Below are 19,604 nucleotides of genomic sequence, written 5' to 3' on the forward strand. Positions count from 1 at the left end.
CAAGCACCATTTAATCAGATTCTGGTCCAAGGAATTCGGGCAACATTGACGAGTAATAATAAATTAATTAGGGATAAAAGAAGGAAGAAGAGTGAAAACAACATATTCTTCTTCTAGGAAGGAACATTGTAATTACTATATAAAGGCTAGCACTTACTCAGCAAAGAAAATGCGAAAATTAAAGCAGCAAACAAAGTCATCAGAAATTGTTTAATATAGTGTTTAATTACATATGGATCCGGCACTCTAGATGGCTCCAAGGAAAACCCAGAAAACTTTTGCCGATGAAGTTTCCACCAACTTGTTTAATATAGTGTTTGGTTCAATTCCTTTCTTTCAAAATTTGTGGAATTCTTCATTTGAAATGAATTTTATTATTTTATATGATATAATTTAAAAGAAAAAATTTAATTGAATTTCATAAAATTCAAGTTTGATATAATTCCATAATTAAAATTTATTCGTTTTTATTTCTTAAACTACTCTCTAAAGTAAAATTAAAATAACATAATTTTCTATAGAATTTTTAAAAAAAATATTATAACTTATAAATTTTTAATAGTTAACAAATATATAAACTAACAAATAATATAGTAATAAATATAAAATAAATTTACATGTCTTATAATAAGATATTTATATAATAACATAAATATTAAAAAGTTAAAACAAATACAAATATCTTAAAATAATGATGATCGGAAAAAAAAATCTTATACTAATATAAATTTTAATAAATTAGGTCAGCTTATCTTAAATTTAACTTTGTGTAACTAGCTTCTTAGACACATGTTTCTCTTTGGTTGTTTTAGTTTGTTGAGTTTGTTAGCCTTCCCGCTTTCCTTTCCTGGCTTGTATAGACTTGTCATAAGGACTCGTCAATGAATAATCAGACACTCAGTTCCCCAATTTCAATTCTTATCAGGTGACAGGAAGGAGAGGAAAGGGGAAAAAAAACGATCTTTCATTCGAAATTTTTTCAAGGAGAAAGAATTGCTGTAATGATATATGGCAGCAAACAGCAGGCATCACTTGCATAATATATATACAAATTATTTATGACATTATCAGAAATTTCTTCCCTGTATATATCGCAATGAGAAATTATTGCATACAATTGTTGTGTATATAATGGATAGATTTTGACTATAAATTATGATGGGATTCACCATGTCAATGGTTATATTACAATTGTTTTATGTACAACAATTCCTACGTTTCACCAATAATGGCATAGATGAAATAAGCAAGTGAAGTAATAAAACCCATAAATATGTAATTGGAAGATTTAAGCTTTAACAAATAGAATATGGAGCAGAAAATTGTATAATGTCTGAGCTTTTGAGTGCTTAAGAACCAAAGAATGTGTTGGTAGAGCTGCAAAAGATTGCAAGTATTTGTAAGAGTAAAGCAATTACGAATGCAAGCTAAAACAGCAAATAAGAAATTAATTTTACCTCTTTTTGTTTTTGAGTTTGATTTGGTTAGGCTTAGGCAACCATGAAGAGGAAGAGCTATAAGACAGAGATTTAGAATTTGATAGAGGAGGTTTGGTTCCCCTTCCTTGTCCTCCTCCTTTGATTCAGAAGTCATTTTGTTCAAATCTTTCAAGAGGAGGTTTGCCTTCTTCGCCATCCTCATGTTCATATATAGGATGGACCCCGCACTTACTTTATTATCCACTCGTCACTAGATAATGCCAAGGCGTGAATGTGGAAGTGAAATGAGACTAGAACGAAAGGGTTAATTACCGTACAAGTGTGCCATGGGAAGGAAAATACGAAAAAAGGATTGAAAATCCAAAAATTACGAGAGCGGGGTGAGTTGAAAATACAGACGCGAGTCAAATAGCGTCTTTAGTTGGGACGCTATCAATGATAGCGTGCGGAGGCAAAGCAGTCAGGATGCTATTAAGAACAACGTCCAAATGGGCGGGACACTATCATAGATAGTGTGCAGCAACTATTTGCAGAGATTCTCTGCAGCCCAGTCATGCAGCCCCGTTGCGTCAAGTCAACCTATCAAGTCAGCCAGAATGAACAGAGGACACTTCTTTCACTGGCGTCCCGAGCTCCACCGAACGCCTTCTACATCAGCGTCCAAACTGTGCAATTTAAACCCCACCAACAGCACTTTCTCGTCCCTCTCATTTACAGCACTCTCTCTCGTCCCTTTCTTCTTTTTCCATATCCATCATTGCCTCCCTTCTCCCTTCTCGTGGAACTGCTTGTTGAAGCAGGTGGTGGAGCCGGTTTATGTTCTGTAACACCCTCCCGGTAGCAACTCCGTACATTCTACTGTTCCGGCGATCGGTGTCGGTCCGGACAGCTAGAACGTCCGGAAAAATATTCAAATCAAAGTGAGGGACCATAATTAACTCAAATATTAATGAGAAAAATTTAGTAAAAATTTTAGAAATAAAATACAGTTAAGTCAAATGAGCCGGTGCCCAAGCGATGGGTAACCCGAGGGAAGTTGCGGTTCTCGCAACGAGGAGCCCTAGACCCGGGAAAAATTCATAAAATAATTTTTGGGACTCCAGAGAAGGGTCATTGAGGTTCCTATGGCATTAGAATACCAAGAAAATATTTGGAAAAATTTTTCAATCGGTACAGACAATTTTGGCCCGTTAAGCCAAACGGAGGGCATTTTGGTCATTTCGCCTTCCGAGGTGATTTTTGGCCGACTTGTCCAGTTAAGTAAATAATTATTATGACATAAAATATGAATAAATATTACTAAAAATTGAATTGAAAATGAGTAGAAAAGAAAAGAAAAAAAAATGAATTAAATGGGAATTTATGACATCACATGATGTCATTAGTGTACCTTCACCCAATTATATGGTGACACATGGCTATAACCCATTTAAAATCAATAAAATGGGCAGAAAATGAGAGAAAAATGCAGCTTTCTTCTTCTTCCCAAATTCCATACGTGAACCTTTCTTCCTCCATTAAAATTCATTTCATTTTCTCTCTTCCAAACCTTGAATTCTCACCACTAAACCTTAAATTCTCTTCATTAAAACTTGTCCACTCATCTTGGGAAGGTGTTTGGCAGCCTAGAAAGTGAAGGAAAGGGAAGTTTAAGCTTGGAAAATTTTGCCCTACAAGAGGTTAGTGCTTACTTATGCTAATATTCCTTTATATCCATGTTAAGGACTTGAATTTAGTATGAAATTGTAAGTTAAATGGACTAAATTCATGTGTATACATACCATGGATTTCAGCTGCCCTAAGGAAGGAATAGGATTGAGTGTTGATGATGGACTTAGAATGAATTAGAGCTTATGTTTAAAGTGTATAAACACATATATAATGAATGGAAGTGTGTAACTAAGGTGTATGGGTGAATTGCAATGAGAAATTAGGGTTTTAAGAGTGAAAATTGGACTTGGCATTTGAATTGAGTAATGGACATTTTAGTGGTCAATTAGTGACCATTTTAGGTATGTTGACCATGAATTGGACTGAAAAATAGGATTGCAAAGTGGAGATGTAGGCTGCCCTAGGACAGCAGCAGAGGGACTGAAAATTCAGTCCAATTACACAGCCATAACTTGGGCTGTGTTGGTCCAATTGGTGTTTGGCCAATTGGACATGAAACTAGGCTTATAATGGCACATTTTTGCTGAAGAAACTATGCCCAAAAGACCAAAGCAAGAGGACCAAAACTTGGCCCCAATCCGGATCCCCTGCAACAGCACCTGCAGAAATGACCAAATGAACAGTAACTTTTCATTTGGCCATAACTCACTGTAGATTTGGTCAATTGACCTGAAATTTTTACATCAACAAGTTAAGACATAGACAAACAACTTTCATGAAGAAACCTACCCCAAATTATGACCAGAACCTAACCCAAATGGCTGTCACAGTTACTGTTTTAACCTGCAACTCTGCAGATTTTCATTTGAGCAGTAATGTTTGGATGGCTATAACTCTCTCTAGAAAACTCGGATTTAGGCGATTCTTGAACCGATGGAAACCTAAGGCATAGTAGAACATTTCATATGAAGAAAGTTAGACCAAATTAGGAACTTAACTTGATCAAATTAGTGACCAAAGTTGGATCAAAATCTGCCAGAACCCATGATAGCGAAGCATGAGCGATTGCGTGAGCAAGAAACTTATTTTGGCCATAACTTGAGCTACAAAACTCCAAATGGAGTGATTCAAAAAAAGAAATTCAACTAGACAAAATAAGGAACATTTTCTATGAAGGAAGTTTTGTCAAATTCCAACAGTAAATCGACCAATGAAACAGTGCAACTTCGGAGCACCAAAACCGAAAATTGGCAATTTTGCCAAAATGACCTAAGCTTTGAGAAAGTGACCAAAACCAACAAGTTTTAAATGAAAAATGTAGTATGTTTGAAGTACCAAAGTCAATGTACATATTTTCTATGCAAAAGTCAACATTTTAGTTGACTAATGAAGTGAATAGTGACATGATAACTTGAAATAAGCTTGGAAATGGATTTGGTATTTGATTCCAACAAGTTTTAAATGCAAAATGTGGTACATCGGGAGTGTTAAAACCAATGTACCTATTGTCTATGCAAAAGTCAACGTTTTTGTTGACCAAAGAGGTGAATAGTGACACCAAAACTTGAAATTCAAAATTTGAAATTAGAAATGCATCTAGGGGACTTTAAATTGCAATTGGCAATTAATACTAGCAAATATAAAACTCAAAATGTGGGATCTTGGTGTAATTAGAATTTATATATCCATTAAGTATAAAAAGGTCAACATTTTGGTTGACTAGTATGGTGAATAGTAATCAAAATGATTAGTGAATTAAGATGAAGACCTAGAACCAATTCTAAGCTTAAATGCTTAGAATTGTATGACAAATGTGGACTATGCATCTTAGTCCAAATTGTTAAAAAGGGAATTAAGAGCATAAATTTGAAATCCATGAAATTTTCATGGATTACTTGAAACATGAAAAATAAGTCACCTAATTGATGTGAATAGATAGTTAGGGCTTATATGCCCATCACAAATGGAATTCATAAAATATTAATAACTCAACTTGAAATATAAAATTTGTGACTACATAAGTAGATTCTTAAATGTATAAATGAGAAAGGAAAAATGTTTTGAATACAATGGTACATGTGAACCATTGTTTAGAATTGGGATCAACATGAATAACATAATGAATGGATAAATAAACCATATTAATGTATGAATGAGACATTAGTCCTCATTATTGTAAAGAGGAGAAGTATTTTGAGTACAATGGTATAAAAGGATAATTGATGTGAATTGTGATCATATAAATGATCAAATGAATGTATGAATTATGATTGAAATTTATCATGAAATAATGAAGTCATAAAGCACAATATATTAATATTTTAAAGTATCAAATGCCCTAGTATACCTAACAAGATTGGTTTGGATAGTTTGGCATGCCAATAGGGTATTGTTTTAGCAGTACTGCGAAAGGCTTTATGCCTGTATTCATGGCTTTATACCCGTATTCATGGCTTTTATGCCCGTATTCATGGCTTTTATGCCCGATTATGTGATATCATGGCTTTTTAGCCATACTGACTGCATACATGGTTGACGTTATACGTCCCATGGTATGACGGCCCGAGGCACCGCGGTGTCCAGTGCCAACGACCCGTTATCGATCCGATCGTCTAGTATAGGTTACTTGGCGATCAATTAAAGTATTATTCAATTCGCAGCTAAGTTAAGTTAAGTATAATGAAAATCGATACAATTAAATTAAGTATTGAATGAATAAGCAAAAGAGATTAGCAAAAGAAACATAACAAAAATATAAATTGCGTAACTGCATGCACTTGAAATACAATACGATAGAATAAATTATATACCGCTAGTATTACTGAAAAGTTATAAACTAAGCACTTCCAAAGAGGAACAAACTAGTATATAAGATCGTTGATACTAGAAATACCATACCAAATTAAATTGATTCTTGAGTATCTGAATTATCATTTATTTCTTTCTTTACTTGTATATATTATTTCTGGTTATATTATTGCACCACTAAGCAGAAATGCTTAGCGCGATGGAATTGCTTCCTCGCGCAGTATCAAGGTAAAACCAGATGGTATCGATCGAGATTTTTGGAGTCCAGATCTGCGAAGTGTCGTAAGAGTTCAAGATTGTCACCTCCTCAAGAATGCATGTAGATAGGGCTCATTTTATACATGTTATGTATATTGTTCATTCCTAGCACATTGTAAATTATTTGTATATCTTGTACAAAATAAACTCATGTAATTAACCTATGAATTATGGAAGCTATTCAAAGTAAGTATTTTAGTATGTGAATTGAATTTGAGTTATAATGAGATTATACTTGTGAATATTGAGATGTTGAAAATCTAATGAGATTTCGAGAAACTGGATCTTGTATTGAGATACATTATGTTTGAAAATTTTGAGACTATTAAGTTTGAGAAATTGAGTATATATTGAAATTGTCTTTGGCAGTTCGGAAGAATCATAGTCCAAATTACAGCCGACACTTTGTCGGATTGTCGTTAAAATTTTTGAAATTTCCAATTTAGTTAGATTTTGATAAAAGTAAAAATAGCCTAAATCTTCAATAAAGTTTTTGAATAAATAAATCAAGAACTGTAATGAAATCAGATAAAATAGAGTGCTCCGGCACACTGAGTGGCATAACTTGCTCGGCTACACTGTAGTCGGGTAAGGGGTGTCACATGTTCGGTGGACCAAGAAGCAGAAAAGGATTTGTAGTGGTGGACCAGTGAGAAAAAAAAAGTGTGCTTGTCTTTTGTGATTTTAAAGATATATTGTCCTTTTATAGGTATGTATTTTACTTTCTTAAGAAAATAAATATGTAATATGTTTAAATGTTTGAGTGCTTCATATATTTATGTTTGTAGAAAGTTGATGAAATATTTGTTTAAATGTGCATGCATGTGATAATACGTAGTTTTTGAGTGATATTTTACAAGTGTAAGGTGATATTGTCATATATTAAAAGAAAAATGAGTGATTTATTGTTAATATTTTCAAATGAATTTTTTTGTGTAATATATATTTAATTTTTATAATTTTTAAAATTAAAGGAAATATTTTTAACAATATATATATATATATATATATATATATATATATATATATAAATAAATCAGTAATAGTATAATATTTTGATAAATGGTGAAATTTATTGAAAATATAAAATTTTATATAAAATAATAAATGAATAGGAAATTTAGTTTATAATATATTATATAAAAGAATGAAATGAAAGAGATAAGATAATAGTATATTCTTAATAAAAAGTTTAATTATGGAAGAAAATAAATTTAATGTAAATTAGAAATTTAAGGATAGTAGGTAAAGTTAGTTTAATCTAAAATAGTGGTTTAATTTAAAAAAAAAATTTAGTACTAGGTTAAGATTCGAAAGGAGTATATATATGCGTGTGTGTGTGTGTATATATATATATATATATACTTTGAAAAATTGTAAAAGTTAGTGAAAAAAGAAAAAAAATAATCGGAATTTTTTTTTAAAACGTAAAATAAAGTTCTTAAAAAATATTTTTTTTAAAAAAATATAGTAGTTGAATATGTAGATTAGAAATATTTAATGTAAAAACTATAGAAAGAAGAAAAAATTTCAAGCAAAATAGTGTTTATAATATTTTATAATAAAGAATGAGAGAATATATAATATAAATTTATATTATTAAGTTGATAGTTCAAAAAAAATAAAAAAAAATAAAAGAAATTAAAATAATTGGATATTTGTGGTTAACCCAATCGATTATGAGAATTCAGAAAACCAGAAAATAATTAAATGAATCGAACCAGAAAATCAAATTGGTTACAATCATTTTATTATTTTTTTTCAACACATATAGTTGAATATATAAGGTGAACCAGGCTGTTTATCCGAGTACTTATAGAATTTCTTAAGTGAACCGAATCAAACCGCATCAGCATTAAGTTTGATTTTTTAAAAAATTTTCAGAGTTTAATTAAAATTTAATAGGTTTGGCCGAAATGAAAAACCAAACTGGATCTTTATTTGAATTCCTTTTTTTTTTTTTACAAAGTTAGTCAATACTATTAATTATAATTTTTCTTATGCGTCATTCAAATAACTAGGATTCTTATTTAATTAAAAAAATGTCAATTCCATCGTTTGCTACCTTATATTGGGATGGAGAAATTATTATTGATGGTGAAGGCTACGACTATTGTGGGGGTTCATCAACAGTTATTACCATTGGTAGACGCATGGATTTCAGTACTTTAGGTATGAAAATAGTACATGCAATTGATCTTGAAGCTGGGTGTGAATTTATATCGAATATCTTTTTCAGACAACCCATTGAAGGAGATGGTTCAGTGAAATGAGACTGTATGGGTTTGACTAACGACGATGATGTAAATATTATGTTTAATTTTATTGATGAAATTGGAGGTATGTCATCGATAGAATTATATATTGATATTTTTCGACCGGATGCATCTACAAATGTTGTTGATGAAGCGGGACCATCAAATGTTGGTACTACTGATGCAGATGCTTCCCCAGATGCAACTGATGAGGTAGTTGTATGCTATCAATCGTCTCAACTTGATAGTAGTACGTTTGAGGACAAAGTTTTGGGGGTTATCAATGAATCTGAAGACATTTGTGAACGTCGATGGGTGTACGATTCAAACGAATCAAACTTTTTTGATAGTCATTATTGCCCCAATAATGGTGTCGATGAAGAGGATTCTGATGAACAATGGATTGATAGTGATGAGGTAGACTTCAATCAGGATGTTGAGCATGATAATGAGGTAGTAGTCAACTTGCCTTCAAACTATAACACTCATGTTGCATACCCAATAATGCCTATTATCCATCCTCCACCGTACTGTGAATTAGATTTTTCATTACTAATAGTTGATCCATGGTCAAAACCGCAATATAGTTCAATGTGGGATCCATCGAATGAGTTTGAAGTTGGAATGACATTTCCGTCTAGAGAGGTTGTCCAAAAAGCTGCCAAAGAATATCATTTACTTAGGCACCATGAGTTTTCTTATGATGAGACAAAGAGCAAAACGTATGCTGTAAGGTGCAAATATAGAAACAACAATTGTAAGTAGAGAATGCGTGCGTCTCGTCAGGAAGGATCTAATATATGGAAAATTACTTGATATAACGAACCCCATAGATGTGTTAATCCATCAATCTCACAAGATCATAGGCAATTGGATAGCAAATTTATATCTGATTTCATCCTAGCAATTGTACGAGAATAGCCAAATGTGAAGATATCTGCGTTACAAGCAGAAATCAAAGATAAGGTTGGATATATGCCGAGTTATCGGAAGATGTGGAAGGCTAGACACGATGCAGTTGTTAAGATATTTGGTGGTTGGGAGGAATCTTTTACAAGATTGCGTCAATTCATGCTTGCTTTATGCAAACACAACCCCGATTCTTCATTCTTGATTGAAGATGACCCTCTATTTGTTAATAATAAATTAAAACCCGAGAATCGGGTTTTCGATAGGATGTTTTGGGCGTTCAAACAAATAATTGAAGGTTTCAAGCACTGTCGGCCAATTATTTTCATAGACTCCACATTTTTATATGGAAAGTACAAAGGGTGTTTATTTTGTGCTACGGGACTGGATGGCAATAGCCATGTTTTTCCTATTGCATGGGCAATAGTTGATTGTGAAAATACAAGGAATTGGGATTGGTTCATGTCTTGTTTACGGGTGTTTGTGACTGATCGTTCTGATATTTGTGTTATATCAGACAGGCATATTGCCATAAAAAAAAAAAAAGCAATGCAGCAAGATTGGTGGCAGCCTCCTGATGGTCATCATCGATACTGCTTAAGACACATACTGAGCAATTATAACATGAAGTTTAAAAATCCTGGCATGAAAGAAGCTCTCCGAAAGGTAGGTTAGTTTTTGCCAAAGAATAGTATTTTTGCAAACATTAATTGCATTTTCAATGTGATATAATAAAAAAATTGACATTTTTTTATTAACGGCTCACCAAATTTAGAAAAAAAAAAAATTTATGATGCCATGGACACAATCAAGAGCGAGCATCCAGATATGTTTGAATGGACCAGAAATATACCATTGGAGAAATGGACACGTTCTCATGATGGAGGAAAAAGGTATGGCTCCATGACAACCAATACCGTTGAGTCAGTTAATGGAATGCTTAAGGGGATTCGTGCACTACCAATAACTGTAATGCTAGAGAAAATATTTTTCCAGTGTGTCCAATATTTTGACACACGCCGCACGACCTTCCGCGAACAATTGCAGTTGGGCTTCAACTTAACCCCGGCATGTCATCAAATTTTGATTGAAAATTTGAATGAAGCAAACTCACTTAATGTTCAATTGTTTAATCGCGATTGTGGTGAATTTGAAGTTCGAAAGGGTAGAACTGGGAACAAGCACATTGTCAAACTTGATGAGAGGACATGTACATGCGGGAAGTTTCAAGAGATACGTATTCCATGTTCTCATGTTATAGCAGCATGCCAATCAATGTCAATCAATTATGAGCAATACGTTTCAAATTATTATACATTGAAGCGAACACTTAAGTACTATGAGTGGCAGTTTCATGCACTTGGACATCATGATGAATGGCCAACAGACAATGATCCAATCCTTATACCTGACCCAAATCGGAAAAGGTCTAAAGGAAGACCAACTTCTTTAAGGAAGACGAATGAAATGGATTGTAGGGTGATTCAAAAAGGAGGGGATACATCTAAAATCCATTGAAGGACACTATTTTCAAATACTTTGTATTATTCTCATAAATTGTTGGACACGATTTTCATTATTATGTTTTCATTTTATGTGTATTATTACCCCCGTGTTGTTAGGTTACGTACTTTTCAATTTTATCTTAATCTATATAAATATTGTGACTGTAAGATATTCATAATAGATACATTTAAATATTACTTATTGCATTTTGAGGTGTTTGTTTTTTACTGATAATGGTAACAGTTGTTAGAGCTAATTACCGTAAGTCTGCATTAAAAAAAATTAAAAAAGTTATACTCCTAGCATTATTTAATATAATGGTAATTAGCTCAAATTATTGCATTATTTAATATAATTACTGCATTATGATTTATTTTGTATATATTTATTTATGCTTTCTTTTGTTTATGTCTTAGATAAAATAATGGCTCGTATAATGCGCACTTTAAAAAGAATTGTCAGTCAATATCAGCGGGCAAGAGTACATGGTTTAATTAGGAATTTGATTAATCTATCTATGGAAGTAACACCCTCAACTACAGGAGATTACCTACTCTGCATTGTTAAGCATATGACAAGGGTGAATGGGCTAATTCAACAAATCATATGGGAAGGAGAGCTATTAACAGATAAACCTAGATATTTGGCTTTAAAGCCAGCTTTTAGTTGTGTCCAGGATAAAGGTATACTTGATTGTGTATGGCAAAAATTAGAAGCTAACCGTACCCCATCATATTTACTACTTCTTAAAGGATTTGTCAAAGAATATGCTAGTTGGGTCGCTATAAGGACAATGTGTCGGGCGAGTGGTATAAAAATGCGTGATAGTAACAAACATACTCTGGTAAAGCCCTGTTTACCTAAAATCGACTACACATTGGAGAAAGATCTTTATGACGAGCTAATTAGATCATGTCCTGTAAATCAAATAGTCAGACTGACCTAATTAGTTGATGTAATAAATAATGTTGATGTAGTAAACAATGTTGTACTTCTATCTTTGCATTGACTATTTAATGTAGACTTATTAATTAATGCATTGAATGAGAAATTTTTATTTATACCATTTAATACGTGTATTAAATATTTTTGTTACCATTAATGTATTATTTACTGTATAAGGAAAATATGTGCATTGTTTTACCTGTCAAAATACAAAATGAAATTGTACATTTCATATAATGAATAGGTATGGCTAATCAACAAACAAGAAGATATTACATTGTGCCAGGTCCAATTGATCCAGAGCTTCTACGACTCCAGTCACAACATCGTTCTGCAGGGATTTGGACCGACACAATGGAGCATGAGGTGCTTACATGTAGGAGGCAGGGGAACATATTGCATGCTGACATTGATGACCGAATTGTTTCTCATCTCCATGATTCTCGATTTATTGGAATTGCTAGATTAGGATTTTTTTCCCTTGACTGGCACCTTATTAGTGCCTTTGTAGAGCGATGGCGACCGAAAACTCATACATTTATGATGCCAATTGGGGAGTGCACAATCAGTCTTCAAGATGTTGTCATTATCACCGGATTGCCAATACATGGTTCCGCAGTAACTGGAATGTCACGAGTCAACTAGCCAGAAGTTTGTGAGCTCTTGTTGGAAGCTAGACCACCTCCGGAAATGATTCGAGGACATACATTAAAATTAACATGGCTAACTGATGAGTTTGGAGCTATTCCACATGAAGCTGATGATTTAACAGTGTTATGGCATGCAAGAGCATTCATATTACAACTCATTGGTTTGATATTTCCCGACAAGACAAACTCACGTGTGAACTTGATGTTCCTACCTCTATTAGAAGACTTGAAGGAAGCTGCGATATACAGTTGGGGTGGAGCTTGCTTAGCCTTCCTTATATTGTTATATATGCTAACACATAATAAATAATAATTTAATTTCTTTTAAAATTTAAATTTATTAATTGCTATCAACAAAATAAATTATTCCTAATTATAATAAGAATAAAAATTAATATTAAAGCAACGATTTTTACTTAATTTCTTATTTTTTATATATTACAAATATTTTGTGAAATTATATTTAAACAATTTTAATTTTTTTAACGTGTATTAATTATTATAAATTTTTATGTCTACATGTACGAATATGGCCTCAAGATGCTAATTAAGCTAGCGTGCTGCATACAGAATACTTTTCATTAAATTGTACAACAACATTTAATTTCTTTAAATCTATAAAATTAATTATTCTTTTAATAATTACAATTTAAATTTTTATTCAAAAAATATAGTTCAAATAATATTTTTATTTTATAAAACTCAAATATTTTTTAAAAAAATTATAGTACATATATTTTTTTTATTTTTTGGACATAAAATTTCTAGTCATTTGAAATTGTACAATACCTTTTTACATTTAACATTTAATTTCTTTAAGTATATAAAAATAATTACAATTTAAATTTTTATTCAAATATAATACTTTAATATTTTTATTTTATAAAACTAACATATTTTCTAAAAAAATTATAGTACATATTTTTTGTTAATTTAATACAATTACAATTTTACACTTTAATATTTTAAATTTATAAAACTATTATATTTAAAAAAATACAAAATTACCATGTTTTAAAAATTATAACATATTATTATTATTATACATTATTACTACTGAGCTAATTTGAGAATGTACAGTTCCAGTAAATGCATAAACTTTTATTCAATTTTTATCTTAAGCTAAGGCCATGTATTCGATATACCATGCTTAATTATTTGTCAGGCGCGGTTAATTATCAGTGATAAAAACTAGTGATAGCTAAAGGGCATACTTTCATTGCAAGTAAGGCATTCAGATAAAAGGGTTACTACTGATACTGACCATCAGTGGACATTAGCCAATCCAAAGCAATTGTTCCTCCATCATTAGCATGGAATATATGCCTGAGCCCAACAGATGCATTACCCCACTTAATTAAAAAAATTAAAAGAAGAAGAAGAAGTAAATATTGGTCCACGCCAAGTGTAAAATGATAGTACTAACCTTCTATAGGAAAAATTAGGAGAATTCCCAAAAAGACTCAAGAAAGCTGTTTGGAGATGAGGACTAGATAACCATGGTGTAGGAGAAAACCTTCAGAAAATGAAAAAGAAGCAAACTTTGAATTGCTATAGTGACAATTCCAAAACAAGAATTCTGGAAAACTAACTGATGATCAAATTATCTATATGAAAAGCTTAACCTTCCGTGAAGAATCCGACACTTGGAAGCGACGGACTGGTAGAGCTCAGAGGAGGAACTGCAAGTGAGTAACACAGGATCGCCTCTAAATCCAGTAACCAGATCTTGAAGGAAATGAATCTCGAGGAAATTGTAGAGGAAAAGGAGAAGTATCAATAGGAGGCCTAAGAGAAAGTGAGAGATGGGAATAAGAGATAGAGCTTTGAAGATAAGCTCATAAGGAGAGACCGGCGATGAGTCTAGCGATAGTACTGTGCAATCGTCCATTGGAGAAAGCGAATTTGAAATTTGGCGCAGAAGGAGGGAGTTTCTAGGAGAGAATGGCCACAGAATATTGACAGATGTGGTTGTGGTGGTGGCGAAGGAACAAGGAAGACTAATTTCATTGGTTGGTTGGGTTTCCAGAAACGGTGCCGTTTCATTTATTAAATTAAATATTTATATTTAAATTAATAAAATAAATATTTAGTGTCATATAATGTGAATTATCAATAGGCATTCAATTGATAATTTTTTATTTTTTAATTATTCTTCTGGTTTTATAATAATTTTCATGTTTTTTAATCATGTGATATTTAGCTATTAAATAAAATAGTAGTTATATTTTGATTTAAAATTTATATAAAATTTATTTAATAAAAAATTTAATATTACAAAATTTTGTTCTGAATTATAATTTTAAATAATTTTTTTTTATTTGAAATTAAAATAAGTAAAATGCTACTTTTAAAAATTAAGCTACTCAATATATATTGTTCTAACTTTAATAATTACCCTTCTTCCGCACTTCTCCGCTGCCGAGAACCACAGCCAGCCTTCAATTCAAGGCTTTAGCAGCCGGCGACAATTGACACATATGCGTCTCTACGGGGCCAAATTCCCACTCCAGCTCCATCACCACCGTACCTTCATAGCTGCCAAGGTTAAATGGGTCCGCGACCCGTATCTAGATAAAGCAGTCTCCAAAGAAAAAGACCTTAAACAAGCCATTTCTGTCAAGAACCAAATCCTCTCCTCTCCTTCAAAATCTCTTCCTCTTTCCTCCATCTCCGTCCTCAAACCCCTTCTAAACCTCCTCACCACAGCCCTTAAGTTCTTCCAAAAATACCCAACTCTTTTTACCCAGTTCCAGCCCTCTGCTTCGCTCCCTCTCCACGTCAAGCTCACCCCTCAGGCTCTCTCAATCCACAAAGAAGAACAAGAGATCCATAATTCTCCAAATCATAGAGATGATGCAGTTAAAAGGTTAGCTAAGCTTTTAATGCTCACTAGGGCAACCAGATTGCCTTTGCATATTATTGACAGGCTGAAGTTTGATCTGGGATTGCCACATAATTATATCACAGCTCTTTTATCAGATTATCCTGAATATTTTCAGGTTTGTGAGGCTCAAGATTGTTTTAGTGATAAAGAAACGCTTCATTTAGAGCTGGTGTCTTGGAGAGATGAATTAGCTGTGTCTGAAATGGAGAAAAGAGTGGCTCATGGGGATATGACAAACGTCAAGAAAGGGGAGCGTATTGGGTTTTCTTTAAGTTACCCGAATGGTTTTGATTTGAAGAAGGAGGTGAAAGATTGGGTTTTTGAATGGCAAGGTTTACCATACATATCACCTTATGAAAATGCCTTTCATTTAAACCCCAATGGTGATCAAGCTGAGAAGTGGGTTGTGGCTGTGTTACATGAGCTGTTATGGTTGCTAGTGTCGAAGAAGACAGAGAAGGAGAATGTGTTAATTTTGGGAGATTATTTGGGGTTTGGAAATAGGTTTAAGAAGGCTTTGGTGCATCATCCGGGAATCTTTTATGTTTCTAATAAGATTAGGACCCAAACTGTAATGCTTAGGGAGGCATATAGGAAGGATTTCTTGGTAATAAAACATCCTTTGATGGGTATGAGGTTTAGGTATATTCATCTTATGAATAAAGCTATTGAAAAGCCAAGAAAAGCAGCTGGTGGAGCTTTACGTTCTTGGTCGAAAAGGCGGGCTGCATCATCCATCAATAAAGGGGAAGAAAGAACTGTAAGAGATAAAAGTTGGAAAAGAGAGGAAGATAAGTCAAGTAGCTCTTCTGATTCTGAATTTGAGGATTTGGACTATTCAGCGTCTGAAGTTGAGGATGCGAGTAATGATGAGGCAAATGAAATTGGATTTGTGAATTGATATGGTAATAATTGGTGACATGGAACAAGGAGGCAAAAGTTGATACAGAACATTGGAATTCTGCTCGAAAAGGCCCTATTGGAAGACACTGTCAGTTTGACAAAATTCTGGGGAAATAAGAAATTAAGGGACTGATAAGAGAAGATTAACCAGAGAAATAAAAAAGGCAGATTGTTAATTGAAATATGCAGTGAAGGGATCAGGTTCTTTGCTTGCAGCTTATTGGATGGTGAATTAACTTCTTCTGCTGCTTTTTATTCGTTTTAGTCTGGAAAACCTGTCCATTGAGCCATCTTTTTGAGATGTTTATTTAACGATGAATGCATAAGTAGTTTCCTTGCGGAAGAGATATATTTGATAGCAGCATGTTTATAGTAATTGATATATGAGCCATCTTTTTATTTGTTTTAATCTGAGAGGTGGGTTGTGGCTGTGTTACATGAGCTTTTATGGTTGTTAGTGTCAAAGAGGACTGAGAAGGAGAATGTGTTAATTTGGGGAGATTATTTGAGGTTTGGAAATAGGTTTAAGAAGGCTTTGGTGCATCATCGACAAATTCTTTTATGTTTCTAATAAGATTAGGACCCAAACTGTAGTGCTTAGGGAGGCATATAGGAAGGATTTCTTGGTAATAAAACATCCTTTGATGGGTATGAGGTTTATATATGTTCATCTTATGAATAAAGCTAATGAAAGGCCAAGAAAAGCAGCTAGTGGAGCTTTAGGTTCTTGGTCGAAAAGGTGGGTTGCCTCATTCATCAAGGGAAAGAAAGAACAGTAAGAGATCAAAGTTGTAAAAGGGAGGAAGATAAGTCAAAAGGCTCTTGTGATGCTGAATTTGAGGATTTGGACTATTCAGAGTCTGAAGTGAGGATGCAGGTAATGATGAGGCAGTGAAATTGGATTTGTGAATTGGTAACAAATGAACAAGGAGGGAAAAGGTTGACATCAGAAAATTGGAATTCTGTTCGAAAAGGCCCCATTGGAAGATACAATCATTTTGACAAAATTCTGGGGACATAAGAAATTAAGAGATTGATAGAAGAAGATCCAGGGGATCAAATAGAAAAGGGCAGATTGTTATTTGAAATATGCATTGAAGGGATCAGGTTCTTTGCTTGAAGCTTCTTTGATGGTGAATTACCTTCTTCCTCTTCTTTTTATTTGTTTTAATCTTGGCAACCCTGTCAATTGAGCCATCCTTTTGAGATGTTCATTTAACCACAAATACATATGTAGTTTCCTTGCACAAGAGATATATTTGACAGCATCATGCTGTGCAAAGTTCACATGTTAAGCATGACTGATATAATATGTTATTGTAAAATGGACTTGGAGGAATTTCACTTTGGATTTTGGATAACGGGATCATTTCACTGGATCCATCATTTCTCGACATGCCCTCTTGGCATTTGCAAAACAGACTTGTTTGAAAAATTATGGTGGAATTTGAATTAAATTTTATCTATGATCTTTTTTAGCAGTCTGGGTAGAATTTTTGTTGGTATTGAAGGAAGCATTATGAATTTATTATTGCAACCAAGTTTATAGGCATCATAATGTTGCGTCAACATGCTCAGTTTGTAGTTGAATACTCTAGTCGTTTCTGATTTTCTTATATAATGGAGGTGTTTATTCCATTCCTGTTATCTAATGTGACATAGATTGAGTGTTAAAAGTAGTACATGAAGGTTTCTTCTTCTTGTCATAACATAAGCAGCATGGAGGTCAGTCTCATATGTGGCCCAAGTTTCCATTGGCTCAGGTTTAATTATGAAAATTGCTAAAGGTTAATGACACAGAGCATTAAAGCCAAAGAAAGGTAAAAGTTTTCTCCTTTCCTAAGAATAACCTCATTTAATTTCACTGTTGATTTACTCCTTTACCATTGAATTTCCGATATGATATGCATTGTATTCCCTAATTTTCAGCTTAATTTCTAACTTCATTTCTTATCAAATGATTGTCATATATTTTAATTTCTTTGATATATAGGTCTTTAAATCAAAGAAGATTTTCTTTGAACATGAAGAAATTCATCCTTGTTATTGGTGACCAGAGGTTTGGAAAGTTATTGTGAAGCTCAGATTGAGAGATGAGCAAGGGATGACTTTTGCATGTTTGCATGCGTAGATGACAAACTTGAAAACCTCAAAAAGGAATATATGCATTATGCATTAGGCTTTAGGCATGCAGCTTGAATATTACATTGTTTGCTCCAGAGCTGCACGCTTCATCTTACCTTTTTTGACCTGTACATTTTGGAATTGAACAGCCTTGTTTATTTTCTGTATGATTGTAGCCTGGCATAAAGAGTAAATGCTGTGTTTTACAGGCCTTTTTGTGTTTTACAAGTTGGTGATGTTCTTTCGGATGTTAAATGTGAACTTCAAGGATGTGCATTATAGCATGAAATTCTTGTGAATACACAATCAACATAATGACAGATACCATAACTTCTTTGGTCAAAAATTGTCCTTGGTGGGTCTCTGTTTGATCTTTGCCTCCATTGCTTGCTCTCTTCCTTGAGGGCAGCTTCTCTAGTCATATTTCTGAAGTGCAAGTAAACAAATGCACAAGGTGCAATGCTCCCTCATTCACAAAAATATATAAGTGTTCCATGATTTAAGGAGAGTGGATCCTGCAGAATTATATAGGTATTTCATGATTTAAAGAGAGTAGATGCCACGTGAACGTGAGTAAGTTCTAAGTGAATGTAAAACAAAAACACAAACAGCAGTTTTATTTTTTTGTTAAATAAAAATGTTCCTAACAAATGTTGTTATTTACTATTAGTTACTATTGTATCGATGCAAAGATGTCCCTAGCACTTATTATGAAAATTTTAAATTATTATTATTATTATTGTGATAAATATTTATACTTTATAATTAAGTAAATAAAGTATTAATTTGATAATTATTTTATAAATATAGATAAAAGATTTTATTGATGTTTATTAATAGTTAATAAATAATAAAAATTTTAGATAAAGTATATTTCATTATATAAATTAAATAACTCAACTTAACTAAACTTTTATCCCAAAAATTTGGGGTCAGCTATATTGATCCGTTTTCTCCACTCTAAACGATTTTGGGTTAAATCCTCAGAAATGTGTAATATTTTTAGGTCATGTTGTACTACTATTCTCCAAGTCAATTTAGGTCTACCCCTTTTTTTCTTTCTATCCTCTAACTTAATGTGCTCTATTTATCTAACTGGAGCCTCCATATGTCTACTCTTCACATGACCAAACCACTTCAATCTCACTTCTCTCAACTTATCCTCAATTGACACCACTCCTACCTTTTCTATAATACTCTCATTACGGACTTGTCTAGTCTAGTATGGACACTCATCCACCTTAACATTCTCATCTCTGCAACTCTTATCTTAGACGCATACGACTCCTTCAGTGCCTAACACTCACTA

At 32.9% G+C, this 19,604-nt stretch overlaps 3 protein-coding genes across 5 annotated transcripts in view; 2 read left to right on the top strand and 1 right to left on the bottom strand.

Annotated features, from left to right (window-relative positions):
- LOC131168840 (protein WHAT'S THIS FACTOR 9, mitochondrial-like) overlaps positions 1-17,532 on the top strand; it is a 73,200-nt gene extending 55,668 nt beyond the window's left edge. Inside the window, exon 2 of the mRNA XM_058133627.1 lies at positions 17,111-17,532. The gene's annotated coding sequence lies outside the window, so the exon portion shown is untranslated. The remainder of the gene's footprint in view (positions 1-17,110) is intronic.
- LOC110654359 (uncharacterized) lies at positions 1,065-14,369 on the bottom strand. Its single transcript, XM_058133639.1, has 4 exons — positions 14,007-14,369; positions 13,808-13,897; positions 13,646-13,707; positions 1,065-1,377 (listed from the first exon to the last, which is right to left on the bottom strand). Exons 1-4 carry the CDS (start codon positions 14,270-14,272, stop codon positions 1,289-1,291), a joined length of 507 nt encoding a protein of 168 aa, XP_057989622.1. The 5' UTR covers positions 14,273-14,369; the 3' UTR covers positions 1,065-1,288.
- On the top strand, positions 14,762-18,523 carry LOC110654309 (protein WHAT'S THIS FACTOR 9, mitochondrial). 3 transcript variants are annotated; one of them, XM_021810264.2, is made up of 3 exons: positions 14,762-16,398; positions 17,890-17,991; positions 18,165-18,523. In XM_021810264.2, exon 1 carries the CDS (start codon positions 14,862-14,864, stop codon positions 16,167-16,169), a length of 1,308 nt encoding a protein of 435 aa, XP_021665956.2. In that variant the 5' UTR covers positions 14,762-14,861; the 3' UTR covers positions 16,170-16,398; positions 17,890-17,991; positions 18,165-18,523. The 3 variants fall into 3 exon arrangements, with proteins under 3 accessions (XP_021665956.2, XP_021665939.2, XP_021665965.2); XM_021810247.2 differs by having other exon boundaries at positions 14,762-17,991; XM_021810273.2 differs by lacking the exon at positions 17,890-17,991.
- The last annotated feature ends 1,081 nt before the right edge of the window (positions 18,524-19,604 follow it).

The sequence above is a fragment of the Hevea brasiliensis genome, chromosome 14 (assembly GCF_030052815.1).
Source record: "Hevea brasiliensis isolate MT/VB/25A 57/8 chromosome 14, ASM3005281v1, whole genome shotgun sequence".
Lineage (NCBI taxonomy): Eukaryota > Viridiplantae > Streptophyta > Magnoliopsida > Malpighiales > Euphorbiaceae > Hevea > Hevea brasiliensis.

Excerpts from the sequence above, each read along its gene's own strand:
- LOC110654309 (XM_021810247.2), top strand. The coding sequence starts at position 14,862 with ATGCGTCTCTACGGGGCCAAATTCCCACTCCAGCTCCATCACCACCGT.
- LOC110654359 (XM_058133639.1), bottom strand. The coding sequence starts at position 14,272 with ATGGACGATTGCACAGTACTATCGCTAGACTCATCGCCGGTCTCTCCT. Across the intron at positions 13,898-14,006 it reads TGTCGGATTCTTCACGGAAG|GTTTTCTCCTACACCATGGT; the intron begins GTTAAGCTTTTC and ends CATTTTCTGAAG. Across the intron at positions 1,378-13,645 it reads TTGGCTAATGTCCACTGATG|CTCTACCAACACATTCTTTG; the intron begins GTCAGTATCAGT and ends AATCTTTTGCAG.